The sequence below is a fragment of the Arachis hypogaea genome, chromosome 17 (assembly GCF_003086295.3).
Source record: "Arachis hypogaea cultivar Tifrunner chromosome 17, arahy.Tifrunner.gnm2.J5K5, whole genome shotgun sequence".
NCBI classification, from domain to species: domain Eukaryota; kingdom Viridiplantae; phylum Streptophyta; class Magnoliopsida; order Fabales; family Fabaceae; genus Arachis; species Arachis hypogaea.
In genome coordinates, this window is record NC_092052.1 from 117,040,224 (window position 1) to 117,057,328 (window position 17,105).

A 17,105-nucleotide genomic window follows, 5' to 3' on the forward strand; every position below is an offset into this window, starting at 1 on the left:
AATACCAGTATTTGAAGTAGCCACTTCACCATCACTGCCAGTTAGTTGCCAAATTTTATTCCTTCGGGTTCGATTTCTAAATTTCTAATGGAAGAAAGGTGTATTCTGATCACCAGATTTGAGCCATTTGACTCTAGAATTATCTTTCCAATAAGATTCCTCATTTTGCAATGCTTTTTCAAGTTTGTCTTCTATTTCTGAAATGATGTCGCCTCCATGAATTCCTACTAAACGAAGTTCCTCTAATTCAGACTGTAGTAAATCAATCTCCACCTTCGAATTAGATCTGTGATCTTGCTGCCATCTGACAATCTTATGCTGACAACGCTTTATTTTTTGAGCTAGAATATACATGGTTGAACCATCAACCTGTTCGTGCCAAACCTGTCTAACAATCTACCTTATTTCATCATTAGAACACCATCTTTCTTGGAATTTGAATCGGCATTTAGATCTCTCAGTTCTCGGATTAGAGTCTAAGAGACGAAGGGAGTGATCCAACCCTGATTCTGATAGTCTAAGAACCGTTGCATTGCGATAGAGTTGCTGCCAATCAACTCCTACCAGGAATCGGTCCAGTCTTTCCTGTATCAACTCATCACCCCTCCGTCTATTCGACCAAGTGAATGGTCTTCCGACCATACCAATATCAATCAGGGAATTATCATCAATAAAACTGTTAAAAGTTTTAATAGAAGAAGGAGATTTAGCATCCCCACCTGCTTTCTCCAATTGATTAGAAATGGCATTAAAATCACCTATTAACACAACATTACCATCGAACTGTTAGATGACTGAAGTTAATTCAGCAAACTGAGCCATTCTATGTTGATCATTTGAACTGAGATAAACACCTAGAATACCATAGGGATCATTAGAACCAGCTATCAGAACTGATGCCGCAATGAAGAATCTACCATGCTGTAAAATCTGAACAGTGCAACCATCCCTCCATGCCATTGCCAAACCCCCTGATAATCCATTCGGATCCACAATAAACCATTCCTTGAAACCACAAGATCTTAGTTTTTCTTCAACTTATCGAGATTGATTTTTTGTTTCACAGATAAAACCAACCTCGGGGGAGTAGGATTTGTAAATCCCTTTAAGATTGTGGATTGTCAGGGGTCTCCCCAAACCCCGACAATTCCACGAGAGCAGTTTCATATTTCTTTGGGTGCCACTTGAAGGCTGGCACCCTCCACCATCATAGCCTCAGAGACACTATCATTGAGACAAATTTTTTTTTGAAATATCTTCAGTACCATTACCTCCACTCCACCTTTTGAAATCTATCACAGATTTTTTAGCAAGTTATTTTAGGTTTGGCTTTTTGTTCGCCTTTTTAAGCTTGGATATGACGTTGTTATTGCGTTGGACATTATTCATAGGATAGGATATCTCCAATAAAGCATTAGAAGAAGAATTAGTATCAGTAGTCATACCTGTATTTTCTGATTCACCCTCATTTTCTGCTCTAAAACCCGAATTGGCAGTAATTTTTTCATTATTCTTTTTTTTTTCTGATAATCTTGCACACTCATTTTGAGAAACTATCAAAAAGCTAAGCAGGTGGAGATTTTTTCTTCGATTGAGCTGGAATAGAATCATCCCGAGGTTAGTTAGGATTGAAGGAAGCTCTCTTTTCAGTTAAACGCCTACCGACTTGATCTGCCTTAAGCCATTCACCAACTCTATCTTCCTTGATATTGTTTTGGGCAAAATCATCAATAAAAAATTGGCAGTTCTTAGATTCATGTTCCATTTTTGTACAATAAGTACAAAACACACCTATATCTTCATAGCGTACTCCAATTTTCAGCATTTTCTATTAAGATCAAGCAATTTCAGTGTATCCCTCACTTTTTTATCACCGTTCAGTTCCACTTTAGCCTTCACTATGCATGTATCTTTGCCTCTAACTTCAAATAGAGCAACATCTTCAATTTCACTAAGTCTCCCACCCAATTTTCGACCAACCTCAAGCGTTTTGTATTGTTCAAGCAATCTCCAAAATTGTGCCCATACAGAAAAAAAAAGAGATGTGATTATGCTCCATGTTTATTGACTGCTTCCATCTGCGAACATGAATAACATAATTCTTGAATAACCAAGGCGAACCCCTCTCAATTCGAGTCACATCAGAGTCATTCTCAAAGAAAAATTGAAACTGATTTCTGAATTTTTCGACTACTCTGAATCCTTCTGGTTTATTCCATATTGCATAGAGAGCTCCTTCCATGGTACCTACGAAAAAGATCCAATCCGAAAAAATTCTTCCAGACAGGCTCCGTGTGTAGGCTTGAATTCCTTCCGAAATATCTTCATAAGCTAAAACGATCAAATTATCCTCCTGATCACTATCAATTATATGAGGGTTTTGAGTCTCTGATTTGTTGTTCATGGTGTATAAAAAATCAGAATTGGTATTTAATGTTCCAGAGAGAAATAAGATATATAGAATGAGTGAATTAGAAAACGGAATGAATTAAAAAAGAAATGAATTGGGAGAAAAAACGAAAATTAGGGAACTAAGTGGGAAAGAAATTAAGAGAAGAAAGTAGAAGATGATAGAAAAGACTTTGACCAAGAAAAGACAAAAAAAAAAGCGTAACCATGGAGGCGGCGCAGTGAAATCCTGGCAGAGCGTGGACGAACTCATGGGGTGCTAGATGAGGAGTACGTACTCCCGCTTTTCAAATATAATTGATTATTTAATCTGTTAAAGTAGTTGCATACTAAAAGATTAAAATATTAGATTAATGTAGATACTCTCGTTTTTCAAATTATTATAAATTCAAGTTATTTACACTGTAAACGAGATAAGTAATAGTCACCCAAAAAAAAACGAGATAAGTAATAAGATACAAAAATATAAATTGCGTTCAAATTATATAAAGTGAATACCCCACTCAGCCCCTAACAATTATCTCGAAAGGACAATGAGGCCCTAAGAAAAAAACACCCAATTCAGCCCCTAATATTTTTTTTAGGACTGATTAGTCCCTGTGCAAAAAAAACAACATTAACTTTTTTTTGGTACAAGAGCCTCGTTGTCCTTTTAAAATAATTGTCAGGGATCGAGTTGGGTTTTTTTTTTGTTAAGGACCTCGTTGTCTTTTGAGATAATTGTCAGGAGATATTTTGAATTTTATTCAATTATTATATATTGATAAATAAAATATTTAAAATATTTGTTTAAAAAAAATCATAACTTACCTTATTCCTACAACGATTTTGAAATCCTCTTCAAGTGATCTATGTATATACTTCTGGAAATCAAATTTGGCTTCACTTCCTGGTGCCAAATGTGCCTAGAATAATCACACATGTTCTATTATATTATATACTTGGAAGCCCTTTTAAGTTAAAGGAAAAAAAGATAGTATCTTTCTTTTTTAATTACAAACTCACCATGATAAATCCATGTCGTAATGCTACATAGTCAGCTTTAGTAACTGATCCGTAAAATTGTCTAAAGAAGCTCACCTAAATTCAGCAAAATAAGAAAGAAATTCATTTGTCGGTGTCACTTAAAGCAACTCTAATGCTCATTTTCATTTTAATTTTATTTTGAGTCTTATAAATAACAATTTAATTAAGAATAATTATTTAAATAAGTTTTTGAAGTCTTTAAAACTAAACACTTTAATTCTTTAGATTTCAAAATATATAAAATAATCCTTTAACATTTAGTTTTGTTAGACAACACAGTTTCTTCCATTAGTTACTAACGGTATGCTGACGTAAAATATTGACTCGTATACATAGTTATTAAGTGTCTACGTGTATAATTTAGACAAATTAATTCCAAAAATAAAGTACAATATTTAAAAGTAATATCTTTTTTTTAAATTATAAACTCCTAATGCTTTGCAACACTTGAAAAAAAAAAAGTCTTGGTAAATTAAGTATTTTATTCATGTTTTTTAAAAATTTTAGATTTTTCTGATTATAAAATTACATAAAATAGACTTTCAGTTAAAACTATTTGTGCCACTACAATTAATAGTTATATAAAAAAAATATATTTTTTCACTTATAAATATTTTTCTATGTTTATTTGATGCCAATATATTAGGAGTTTAGATATAGAATACTGCTACACATACAAGTCTTTTTGGCATAGAAATCATACAAGCCACTTACATAACGCGTGCGTGTCACGTTGTTCCTATTTGTATCCTGCGTTCCTCTTCCTCCTCCTCCTCCTCTTCCTTCTTTTTCTCATTCTTTGCGTTTTTTCTCTTTTTTTTCGCATGTTTCATATTCATCGTCGTTTTTTTATTACTGTTGTTGTTGCTGCATTTTTTTCTCTTCCTCTTTCTATTGATTTTGCAACATTATGAATTTTTTCTTCTTTGTTTGATTTTTCCTCCCAAAATGAATTATAAGAATATGAAACAAGAAGATGAAGAAGAAGAAGAAGAAGCAGAAGATGAGGAGGAGGAAGAGGAAGAGGAAGAGTTTTGAACTATGTAGAACTTATAAGCCCACATACACCGAAAATTCTTAAACAATACACTCGAATATCTTCGTGTTACACCCAAAATATTTTTTTGTGTTACACCCAAATTTGCTGCAAATACAGAAAAATATTTCTTCTAATGCTGCATTTTTTCTTCTTCTTCTTCTTCTTTTTTTCCTTATTTCTTTCTTTGTTTTAGTTGAATGAATATAAGTTCATCCTCTTCCAAGTAATTTTGCAGCATTATATGTTTCTTCTTCTTCTTTGTTTGATTTTTTTTTTATTTTTATTCTTGATAAAAGAGTACAACAAGAAGAAACTTGAGAAGGTAAAATAAAAAGAAAAATATGAATAAGAAAAAAAGAAGAAGAAGATGGTGATGATGATGAAAAAAAGAAGAAGAAGTAGCAGAAGATAAGGAGGAGGAAGAGGAAGAGTTTTGAATTATGCAGAACTTATTAGCACACATATACTGAAAATTCTTAAACAATACACTCGAATATCTTCGTGTTACACCCAAATATCTTCGATTTACACCCAAATTTGCTGCAAATACAGAAAAATATTTTCTCTATTACTGCATTTTTTTTCTTCTTTTTTTCCTTATTTATTTATTTTTTAATTGAATGAATGTAAGTTCATCATCTTCCAAATAATTTTGCAGTATTATGTGTTTCTTCTTCTTCTTTGTTTAATTTTTTTGTTTTTATTCTTGTTAAAAGAGTACAACAAGAAGAAACTTGAGAAGATAAAAAAAAAAGATGAATACGAAAAAAAAAAGATGATAATGATGATGATGAAAAAAAAGAAGAGAAGAAGCGGCAGAAGATAAGAAGGAGGGAGAAGAAGAGTTTTGAATTATGCAGAACTTATCAGCACACATACACCAAAAATTCTTAAACAATACACCCAAATATCTTCGTTTTACATCCAAATATCTTTGTGTTACACCAAAATTTACTGGAAATACAGAAAAATATTTTTTTTCATGCAGAACTTTTACATTACATTCAATTCAATCCATCAACGATGAAACATTATTCACCTACAAAATCATAAACTAACAACGAAAAAATTAAGTAGAATTGAATCATACCTCAACCACTTAATTGGATTCAAAACAATAATCAATTTCATTTTGGTTCAATTGACAATCTGAACTTGAATTATTCATTATCTTCAACAACGAGAAAACTAATGATTGAGGAGAAGGAGGAAAAGGAATGAAGAGAAGAAATTCCAATGAAAAAAAGAGAAAGAGGAGGAGGTGGTGTTGGTAACGACGAAAACGAAAGAGAAAAATAACGACGAAAAAGAAGGTGTAGCAAGAAGAAGAAGAAAAAGAACGTGCGGTAATGCCACGAAGAAGAACGTGCGCGCGTGAATATAAATGACTTGTATAGACTTGTATAAAAATATGACTTGTATGTGGAGAATAATTATTATATATATAAATAATGAGCTTTATAATGCAACAACTTCTTTGATTTAGTTGTTATTATTATAGTTTTTAAATCACTTCGATGTAAGTATCATAGAATAATAATTAAATAATATTTTCATATCACATTTTAGTGTTAGTGAATAAAATTTATCTTTTAGTATATATTTTATTTTTTTTGTATTCTTTATTTATTATAGATTCTTTTATAATATTTTATTATTTTGATTAATAAAAATATTATAAGACATTGACTTTTGAAAAAGATTAAGAATATTCGAAGGAACTGTTTTGGAATTTTAAAAATTTTTAAGAATTATTTTGAGATTTTTCAAATTTTTTCGGGACTATTTTATATTTTACCTTGGAGACTAATTTGTCCAGCTTGCACACGTGGACACTTAATGACTATGTGTGTAAGTTAACATTCTACATCAACAAGTTACCCTTAATGACTAATAGATGAAGATTGTATTGCCTAACAGAATTAAACGTTAAAAATTATTTTTTATATTTTAAAATCTGAGAGACTAAAGTATTCGATTTCAAAAACTTCATGAACTAATAATTTTGGTAATTACTCTTTATTAAATTTTATATTACTTTTAGAGTATATATTCAAATGGGTTTCTAAAGAATTTTGCTTTAGACGATTTCGTCTCTAAAATAGTTTTATTACATTGAAGTTCATGAACTTTACAAAAGTAAGACATATAAGCCTCTACCTTAGTCAGATTCATTATTTTCACTTAGACAAATAGATCGTTAAAAGTGTGACGGAAGAAACTATATGTTTTACATTTATAAAGTTCAAAGAACTCAACGTAATAAAATTTTCTTGTAAACAAAAATATCAATATAAAATATTTTAAAGACCTATTTAAATATATACTTACTTTTAATTATTATTCTATCAACATAAAAATAGAAAAAAGAGTTTATTTGTTGACATTTAGAGTCACTTAGAAGTTAGAACAACTCTAATATTAATTTTTATTTTTATTTTATTTAGATCTCAATAATAATAATTTAATTAAATTTTATATTAATTATCTTATTAATATAATTATATAAATATATTTTTTTAATATTTTATTAAGATAATACAATCTTTTTAAAGTTAGATTAATTTTATTTTATTTATTAATTTCAATATTAAATCATTTTATTTTTTATAAATATAAAAAATAATACTCCAAAAATATTTCGTAATAATTGTTCTTATAGCAAACTAATTCTAACCACCCAAGATTCAGAACTCGCGTATAGCTTATTTGTTAATCTGGCAATAATAACCCAGTTTAAAAAATTTAAGTAAATGATTAATGTATAATAATTGTGAACTTACAATCCATAAGGAAACTGACGTCCGACTCCATGCACTCAAGTGTCTTCGTCCAAATGTTGTGTCCCTTGCAAACCTGAACCTTTCAGGATCTGCATTTCAGATTTAAAATAAAGTTGAGCCATCTGATTCGTCCATGTATAAACGATTGAAAGTAAAAATAATAGACATACTCCCATTGGTCCGATCATTTTTAGTTTCGCAGAAAGAAAATTAATCTCTAAATAAAAAAAAATTAATTATCCTACAGACTAAATTCTTATACTTTTTTAATTAAATTTTTATACTATTTAATTTTTTTTAATTAAATCTCTACTATTACAAAAATGTTTGAAATATCTGAATATTCGGTTAAAAATTTTAATATTCTAAAATTAAGGATACTAAACTTAATTGAGGACACCCGAATACTTTTTTAAATTTTAAAAATCACCCTTTTTTTTCAATCTTCAATGGTTCTTCTCTCGATCGTGAGTTCTGCTTCTTCTTCTCCTCTATCGTTGTTCTGCCTTCCATCAGTGTCGTTGTTCTGCCATCCACCATTGCGATTGTCTACTTTTCCTTCGTGGAGGCACTACCTTGGTATCGCCACACCAGCTATTTTGCAAACCTTCGTTTCCATTTTCCCCTTCACGACGACACCATCCTCGGTGCAGTTTCTGACCGTGTATTGGGCCGCCATCGTCGCGTTGGGTGGTTGTGCCTGTTACTTAGATTATTTCTTTATTAGTTTAATATTGATGGTAATTATTTATAGTAGGAGTACATAAGGAGTATATAAGGTTAACCACTAAACATTTTTTTAGTTTTCTGTTTTCATTCATTTAAAATTTTTCAAAATGAGAAGAACTCATTTTTCTCTTTCTCTTAACTTTCACTCTTCCTCTTTCATCAAACCATTAACATCTCAACTTGAATAGTTTAAGACATGAGATTTTCTTCATGGTACGGTGAGCGTGGAGAGCAATCAAGTTGTGAATCGAATTAAAAGGTTGTGAATTGCCAATAGTTGCCAATGACGTTATTTTCTTTCTTTCCCTTATTTTTCCTTCGACATTTTCTTTTTCCCTTTCTTACCACTTCTTTCAAACTCATCCAATAGAGTTTGATGAGAGCCTATTTCACAAGATTCTTTCTTAGTGAACATAATTGTTCCATATCAACGAATTGGAAGGAAGAAGAAGATCTGAATTCTTATTATTCTGTGATTCATTGATTTCTCAAAAATGGCGGACATGGTGAATAGATATCCTCGAGTGGTGCTTTTGACAACTAGAGCAATGCCAATCTCCTTCATCAATTCACGAATCTTCAATCTCAAATTTCAAAAATTAACACAAATCAATCAAACCCTTATTTTCTCCACCCTAGAGAAAATCTAGGCAGTAGAGGTCGTGGAGTTACAATGGCATGCTCTCATTGCAACAAGCAAGGCCGCACAGAATATGTGTGCTATAAGAAGCATGGGTACTCCTCCCATTTTCAGCAACGACAGCAACATAACACCACAATCAATCACGTGATTACTGAGGATCATGATGATACCATTGCATTACATTTTAATGAAGAATTATGAACATTATCACTCTAAAATCTGCACTATGGGTCATGTGACTTTCGACTTAAAATATTTTGCAAGCTTTCAAAATATTACTCCAATCAATGTGATATTGCCAAATGGGACGAAAACTGTCAGTACCATAATTGGCATAATTACTTTTTGTAAAAAAAAATTTCTCAAAAATATTTTATACATTCCCTCTTTTGATTTCAAATTGATCTCTATGTCAAAATTAACCTCAAACTTATATTGGCAACGGTTAATCGATGATAAGTGTGGTGAGATACAAGATTAATCCACATCAAAGATGATTAGCATTACTAAGTATAGAGAAGGGTTATATACAATGAGTAGAGAACTAGAATTCTCTCACTTTCTCCCTCCTCCAACAAAGCAAGCTTCATTGGCGGCAACTTTGACTATTACTCATCACATAACACCTTCACACACTGAGCACAACAACATTTGGCATCTTAAATTAGGACACATACCCATGCATAAACTGATTTTAATGAAGAAATATTATCCGTTTTATAGATTGTATTGCTTCAAAACTTCCTTGTAACTCATGTCATTTTGAAAAATAAAAAAAAAAATTATCTTTTGATCTTAGTACAACTAAAATAAAAGATTATTTTGACTTTGTTTATATGAATATGTGGGGTCCCATTTCTATCCTTATTAATGAAGGACATAGGTACTTTTTTACTGTGGTGGATGGTAAAAGCAGATTCACCTGAATTTTTTATGAAAACCAAATCTGAGGCATCATAATTGGTTATTAATTTTTTGAATTTTGTCAAAGTACAATTTAAAAAAATAAGTTAAGTGTATAAGGACTGACAATAGGCCAAAATTCATTCTAATATCATTTTTTATATCAACTAGCATTTTATACCAAATTTTTTGTGTAGAAACACCAGAACAAAACGAGATTGTAAAGCGAAAACACCAAAACATTTTAGGTGTTGCTAGAGCACTGTTATTTCGATCAGGAATTCCACATTGTTTTTGGCAATACGTAGTTGCTCGTGCTATTCACCTAATTAATAGGCTGCACAGCACTAAACTGGATAATACTAGTCCTTATAAGCTTTTGTATGGTAACATACCTATCCTTTCATATTTAAGAGTATTTGGTTCTCTTGCATATGTCTCCAGATTAATAAATTCAAGAACAAAATTAGATTCAAGAGCTAGGAAAACAACTTTTTTCGGTTTTAAATTTAGAACAAAGGGTTTTCGTCATATTGATTTAAAATCAAAAGAAATTTTTATATCTAAAAGTATAACCTTCTATGAAACTCACTTTCCATTTTCACATTCCACCAGCACTGACATTCCTGTAGCACCCACTCGTACTCCACAATGTATTGATCTTTCTCAATATGATACACTTGATAAACCGCTATTTTACGGTTTATCTTGTGCTTAATTCAGTAGATTTTACCCCATTATTCTCACACTTATTCATAAAAATCGCATGTTTTACATTTTCCTTCCTAATTTTGTGCTATGATTGAAAACATGCTTCTTTGGTATTAAATTAGATATTTTTAATCCTCTCTTATTACCATTTGATGCTGTGATATGTTTGTTGAGTGTTTTCAGGGTTTATAGGGCAGGGATGGCTTAGAGGATAGAGAGGAAGCATGCAAAAGTGGAAGGAACACAAGAAATTGAAGGAATTGCAAAGCTGTCAAGCCTGACCTCTTCGTATTAAATCGATCATAACTTGAGCTACAGAGGTCCGAATGAGACGGTTCTAGTTGTGTTGAAAAGCTAACTTCCGGGGCTTCGAAATGATATGAAATTTGCCATAGTTGCCTTGCTGTTAGGCGACGCGTACGCGTGGATGACGCGGATACGTGGATACTGCGGCAGACAAGCGACGCGTACGCGTGATAGAGCCACGTGCTGTACGTATCAGAAATCGCTGGGGGTAATTTCTGGGCTATTTTTGGCCCAGTTTCAAGCCCGAAAACACAGATTAGAGGCTGCAGAGTGGAGCAAAATGGGATGCATTCACTCATTCACACTTTCATACACAATTTTAAGTTTTAGATGTAGTTTTCTAGAGAGAGAGACTCTCTCCTATCTCTAGGTTTTAGGATTTTTAGCTTTATTTCTTCTCTAATTCAGATTTTCATGTTGCTTTAATTTAGTTTCTCTTCTATATTCTATTATTCTAGTTCTTTAGTTATCTATTTCCCTTTGTGATTTTCTTATTTTGCTAATTTGGTTTATGAACTCTCATGTTATATTCAATTTCTTATTAATACAATTTGAGGTATTTCATGTTTATTGCTTTTTTCTTTATTTTTTGTTACTGATTGCTTGCAATTGTTAGTTTAGATTTTATTATCTCTTAGTAATTCTCCATGCTTTTATTTTGTACCTTCCAAGTGTTTGATAAAATGCTTGAGAGGATTCTAAATTAGATTTTTATGTTCTTAACTTGGATTAATTATTTAGAGACTCTTGAGTTATCAAAAGTCTTTTGTTGATTGGTAATTGAGACTTGCTAGTTGGCTTAGGCATCACTAAATCTAGTCTTTGATTAGGACTTGTGAACCTAAGTTGATTTTGCTCACTTGACTTTCCTTCATTGTTAGAGGTTAACTAAGTGAAAGCAAAAGGAAATTATCATCACAAAATTGATAATGATAGTTAGGATAGGACTTCTAATTCTCTTTCCTTGTTAGGAGCTTTCTTAGTTAGTGATTTATTTTCTTGCCATTTTACCTTCTTGTTTCTTATTTCAAAAACCCAAAAATATACTTTTACATAACCAATTATAAGAACACTTCCCTGCAATCTAGGATAGGACTTCTAATCCTCTTTCCTTGTTAGGAGCTTTCTTAGTTAGTGATTTATTTTCTTGCCATTTTACCTTCTTGTTTCTTATTTCAAAAACCCAAAAATATACTTTTACATAACCAATTATAAGAACACTTCCCTGCAATACCTTGAGAGACAACCCGAGATTTAAATACTTCGGTTGATTTTTATTGGGTTTGCTTGAGTGACAAACTATTTAAATTTGATTGAGGTTTAATTGTCGGTTTAGAACTATACTTGCAATGCGACTATATTTGTGAAAATCTTTACCGATGAATTTACCACCGTCAACACCATTCACACATCATGTAATCACCCACACATACCACACTCATAGATTCAAATGAACATTTCTCAAGCTCAATGCATTTACCAATTTTCTCACACATCATTGCATCCATTACCATATCACATACTAACAATGCACCTACATCACAAAACTATGACATCACACATGACTGCATCACTAGAAAATTTGAAAGAATCAAGAAACCGCCTACTTATTTGAAGGACTACCATTGTATGATAACCTACGTAGCTCGCTCTAGCAACTTTGCCAACTCTAACTCTTTATATCATATTTCACAACACTTGTCATATGATAAACTAACCCCAAAATATAAGTCCCTTTCTCTAGCCATCACCTCAAATCTAGAACCTAACACTTATGAGGAAGCGGCTGAACATGAATATTGGAGAAAGGAAATACAAGCTGAATTGGCAACTCTAGATCAGAACAAAACTTGGTGTCTCACTAAACTCCCAAAAGGCAAGAAGGGTGTGGATTGCAAATAGATTTTTCGGATAAAATTCAATTTTGATGGCACCATAGATAGGTACAAAACCAGGCTAGTTGCAAAAGGATTCACTCAAGTGTAAGAAGTGGATTATGGTGATAATTTTAGTCCAGTTGTCAAAATGACTAATCTACGAGTAATGTTAGCATTAGCAGCAGCAAAAAAATGACATTTGAAACAGCTGGATGTCAATACTACCTTCCTTAATTGAGATTTGGATAAAGAAGTTTATATCAGGATACCACCCAGTTTAGTTGTGTCACAACTAGGTTTGATTTGTAAATTGTAAAATTCTCTATATGGGCTTAAGTAAGCAAGCAGGCAATGGAACATTAAGCTCACTCAGACTCTTGTTGATGCTGGTTATAAGCAGTTTTTTAATGATCATTCCCTCTTCATCAAGAAACAATCCGAAATCTTCACTACCATCCTAGTATATGTGGATGACTTAGTTTTAACCAGGGATGACATTGGCCAAATCAATTCCATTAAGCAAATTTTGGATGAAAAATCAAAATAAAGGATCTTGGTGATCTCAAGTACTTCTTGGGAATGAAAGTAGCACGCTCTAACTTTGGAATTTACATTTATCAGCAAAAGTACGACATGGACCTTCTCAAGGATTTTTGTTATCTAGATTGCAAGCCTCTCTCCACTCCATTTGATTATATTATGTTGTGGGACATTTGAGCTCATTTTTGAATTGTGCAACTACTTCTCACCTACAGACTACTTTCTATGTACTCCAATGTTTAAAAGGCAGATCTGCAACTGGTCTATTCTTCTTCTCTACTTCTCATCTGCATCTCACTGGATTTACCGATGCTGAGTCGGCTACTTGTGCCGATACCCGTTGCTCTGTTTCGGTTATTGCTTCATGCTTGGGAGCTCTCTTGTTAGCTGGAAGAGTAAGAAGCAAACTACCGTTGCCAAGTCGTTTGCAGAAGCTGAATACAGGTCTTTTACTGTTGTCACTTGTGAAGCTAGTTGGTTATCTTTCTTAATGGATTTCATTGGTTTGTCGCTTTCAAAGTTTACCACTCTAGTGAAAACCAGTCATCCATTCACATTACCAATAATCTCATCTTTCATGAAAGAACTAAACACATTGAAGTGGACCATCATATTGTTCGTGAAAAATATTTGTCTGGTCTCATTCATCTTATGACGGTTCGTTCTAAAGACCAACTTGCTGATTTTCTTACCAAAGCTCTGCCACCGGATTCTTTTCTTTCTAATGTTTCCTAACTAGGATTATTAGATTTAATTTATACAATTCTAGCTTGCGGGAGGGTGTTACATAGATTATTTTTTTATTAGTTTAATATTAATGGTAATTAATTATAGTAGGAGTACATAAGAAGTATATAAGGTTAACTACCAAACATTTTTTTTTAGTTTTCTGTTCTCATTCATCTAAAAGCTTTCAAAATGAGAACTTAATTTTCTCCTTCTCTTAACTTTCACTCTTTCTCTCTCTTCTAGTTCATCAAATCATTAACATCACAGCTTGAATATTTTAGGACATGAGATTTTCTTTATTGTCGTTGTGGACATTGTTGTCTTTCTCAGCCGGTTCTGTTCCCACCACGTACGATCACCAACATTCAGAGCTTGTATTTCGCATTTAGGTAGGCTGGTTCTTGAATCAGAAGTTCCAATTACAGATCTAGCATTATTGTTGTAATTTGAATTTGTGGTAGTTTTGTTGTTGAACCTAATTTGAAATTTGTATAATTGAGAATCAAAATATTTTATTCTGATTATGAAAAAATAATTCTGCGGTTGCATATTTTTTTCTGATACAATTGTTTCTTTTTTTTGCCTGCATCCAGACTGAGTTCCTTGTAAAATTAACAAAAGTGGTATTGTGCCTCTCAAAGATGGTGAAATTTAAAATTTTACATACCTTTTACTTGGTCTCAGATCTAGTATGAGTTGAACAAATACGGCGGTGTTGAAATACAATTGAACAATTTGTTAGGATACAAAAATCTAGGAAGCTAGTTTAATGAGCGATTTTAGTAGAACTTAGTTATTTCCTCTAGTATTTGGAGGCATGATTAGGAAGGAAATCAGTTTGCGTAGTTTTTTTTTTTTTGTCTTCTTTTCATGCAGTGTCCATTTATAATTTTGAATTGTTTGTGTAAAATATTTATTTTTTTTATTTGTCATATAAATCAAAATTTTACCGAGGTGTTATATTAGTGTTATTGCTCAAACAGAAGGAGGGGGAGGAGATGGTAATAAGGCAATGGGAGTAGTGGATGGCGATGAGGGTGAAAATTATAAATGTAGGATATACATAAATAAAAAAATTTATATTTCATTAAAGTTTTTTAGATGTTTAACGTTAGCAGGGACTTAATTAAAAAAATTAAATGGTATAAGAATTTAATTAAAAAAAATATAAAAAATCAATTAAAAATTCGATAAAATTATAGAGACTTGCAGAATAATTAAACTTAAAAAAAATGAATTGGATACTAGTCTTTTAAAAGTTAAGATAATTTAATTCTTCAACTATATTCATTTTTAGAAAAAAAAATGAATTTGTCTCTGTTAAAAATGTTATGGATTAATTTAAAAATTATTAACAATTAATTGTGTATCATCTAAATAAATAGTGACCAATATGTTTTCTTTTAACTTATCTAAAAACATACATCATAGATCATAATTTAGGGTAGGATAAAGTATATTTTTTGTCCTTAAAGTTTGACAAAAGTTTTAAAAATATCCTTAAGTTTTATTTTGTTTCAATTTTGTCCCAAAAGTTTTCGATTTGCATCAAATATACCTCTGACGGCTAATTTTTCAAAAAATTTAAGATCGATTCAACAACAATTTCATAAGAACAACCTCTCAACACAAGCAAATCAAGCATAATTTTCATGCATTATTGTTATATTGGTCTTAAATTTTTTGAAAATTTAGTCTCCGAAAGTATATTTGATGCAAATCGAAAACTTCTGGGACAAAATTAAAACAAAATAAAACTTAAGAGTATTTTTAAAATTTTTAGCAAACTTCGAGGACAAAAAATATATTTTACCCTTTAGGGTATTATTCTAAAACTAAAGTAAAACTACTAGACGTGGACAAAGATAATTGGATTCAAATGCACTATGCCTGCGGTGAAAGCGTCCCTCATTTTGAATAGACTTAAAATTATGAGTTATATATATATATTATATATAACAAATTAGTTCTTAATAATTTTTTTGAGAAAATGATTCCCGATATTTTAGAATATCAAATAAACTAATTTGTGATCAACTAAGAAAGTTAAATCAACTTCGATTTTTTTTTTCTAAAAAAGAAATAATTGAGTCTTTAATTTTCTAAATAAGGAATATAACTGAGAGGTTAAATAATTCTCTAAAATTTTAATATACAAGTTAGGAGACTAATTTGTCTATTTGTTTTATCTAACACTAATTTATCTAATATTCTAAAAAGTCGAAAACTAATTTGTCAATTTTCTTTTACTAAAAACTAGTTTATTTAACAAAAAATTATCAAACAAAACTTAGAATATATATATTTTTTTATTACGAGAGACCATTTCGAAAAGAAAAAAAATGAAATTTATTTATAATTTCTTCTAAGTTTTAAGAAAACAATCTTGGTACGTAACCAACAATTTTGCTAATTTTTTTTATTACGAGAAAATTATGAATATTTTTATGCTTAATTTTGTCAAAAAAACGCTTTTATAATTTCTTCTAATTTTGAGAAAATACGAATTATTTTATGCTTAATTTTATCACGTGGCATTATTGCAGCGTTTTATCAGCCACGGCGTACAACGTAAACGCCGAGAGTACGGAATCGCTGGGATTCTTTGGCAACTGGCAAGTTGGTTTCACGTATAAAATTAGTCATTTAATTATTTTAATTAAATGTAGGCAATTAAAGTCGACGTTACCGTTGTAGAATTGATATTCAATTGTTTTTGTTTCGTCCTCCCATTTCTTCCATCGTCTCATCTGTTATGGATGCATTAAATCACACAATTAATTAAGTTTCTAATACCATGACTAAACGAAGGACAGAAATAAGGTCCCATAATATTCAATTTCATAGTATATGTAAGGGGAAAATAGAAGTGTACCTTGGTTCTTCCCAAAGCTAGTGTTATAATACATTGTAGTATATGAAAAATTGCCAGGACAAAAATGAATATATGGAGCTGGTGAATTCCATATGCAGAAACAAAAGCAACCTTTCCCTGGAAGATAAAGAGAAATAATTATTATTATTATTATTATTATTATTATTATTATTATTATTATTATTTAAACATCCTTATAAGTTCTACTAACATAACACATGACAAATTTTAAATTATTGACTAATAAAACATTTCTCTACAAATTATATAATTAGTTTTGACTTTTTTTAATAAAAGAAAAGTTTCATAATTCATTTTTATTGGTAATTTTATTATTAATTATTTCCGGCCGGCGATAATTCATGGGCATTAACCCAATAAATAACATTAATAAGAAAGAAAACATTAGGACGGGGACTTTTTTTTTTATTAATTGATCGAAGTATATAGTTTTGTTCTATAATATTTTAAAAATTCTTTAAAATTATTTAAAATATTTAATTCCATTTAATTTTACTCTCAAGATTTAGAATAA

At 30.9% G+C, this 17,105-nt stretch overlaps 1 protein-coding gene across 1 annotated transcript in view; it reads right to left on the bottom strand.

Moving 5' to 3' along the window:
* Positions 1-17,105, bottom strand: part of LOC112766725 (MLO-like protein 6) — a 31,991-nt gene that overhangs the window by 12,216 nt on the left and 2,670 nt on the right. Inside the window, exons 5-9 of the mRNA XM_025812617.3 lie at positions 16,571-16,687; positions 16,385-16,445; positions 7,258-7,346; positions 3,415-3,489; positions 3,220-3,314 (exon numbers count right to left, since the gene is read on the bottom strand). Of these exons, the coding sequence (XP_025668402.1) occupies positions 3,220-3,314; positions 3,415-3,489; positions 7,258-7,346; positions 16,385-16,445; positions 16,571-16,687 (437 nt within the window). The remainder of the gene's footprint in view (positions 1-3,219; positions 3,315-3,414; positions 3,490-7,257; positions 7,347-16,384; positions 16,446-16,570; positions 16,688-17,105) is intronic.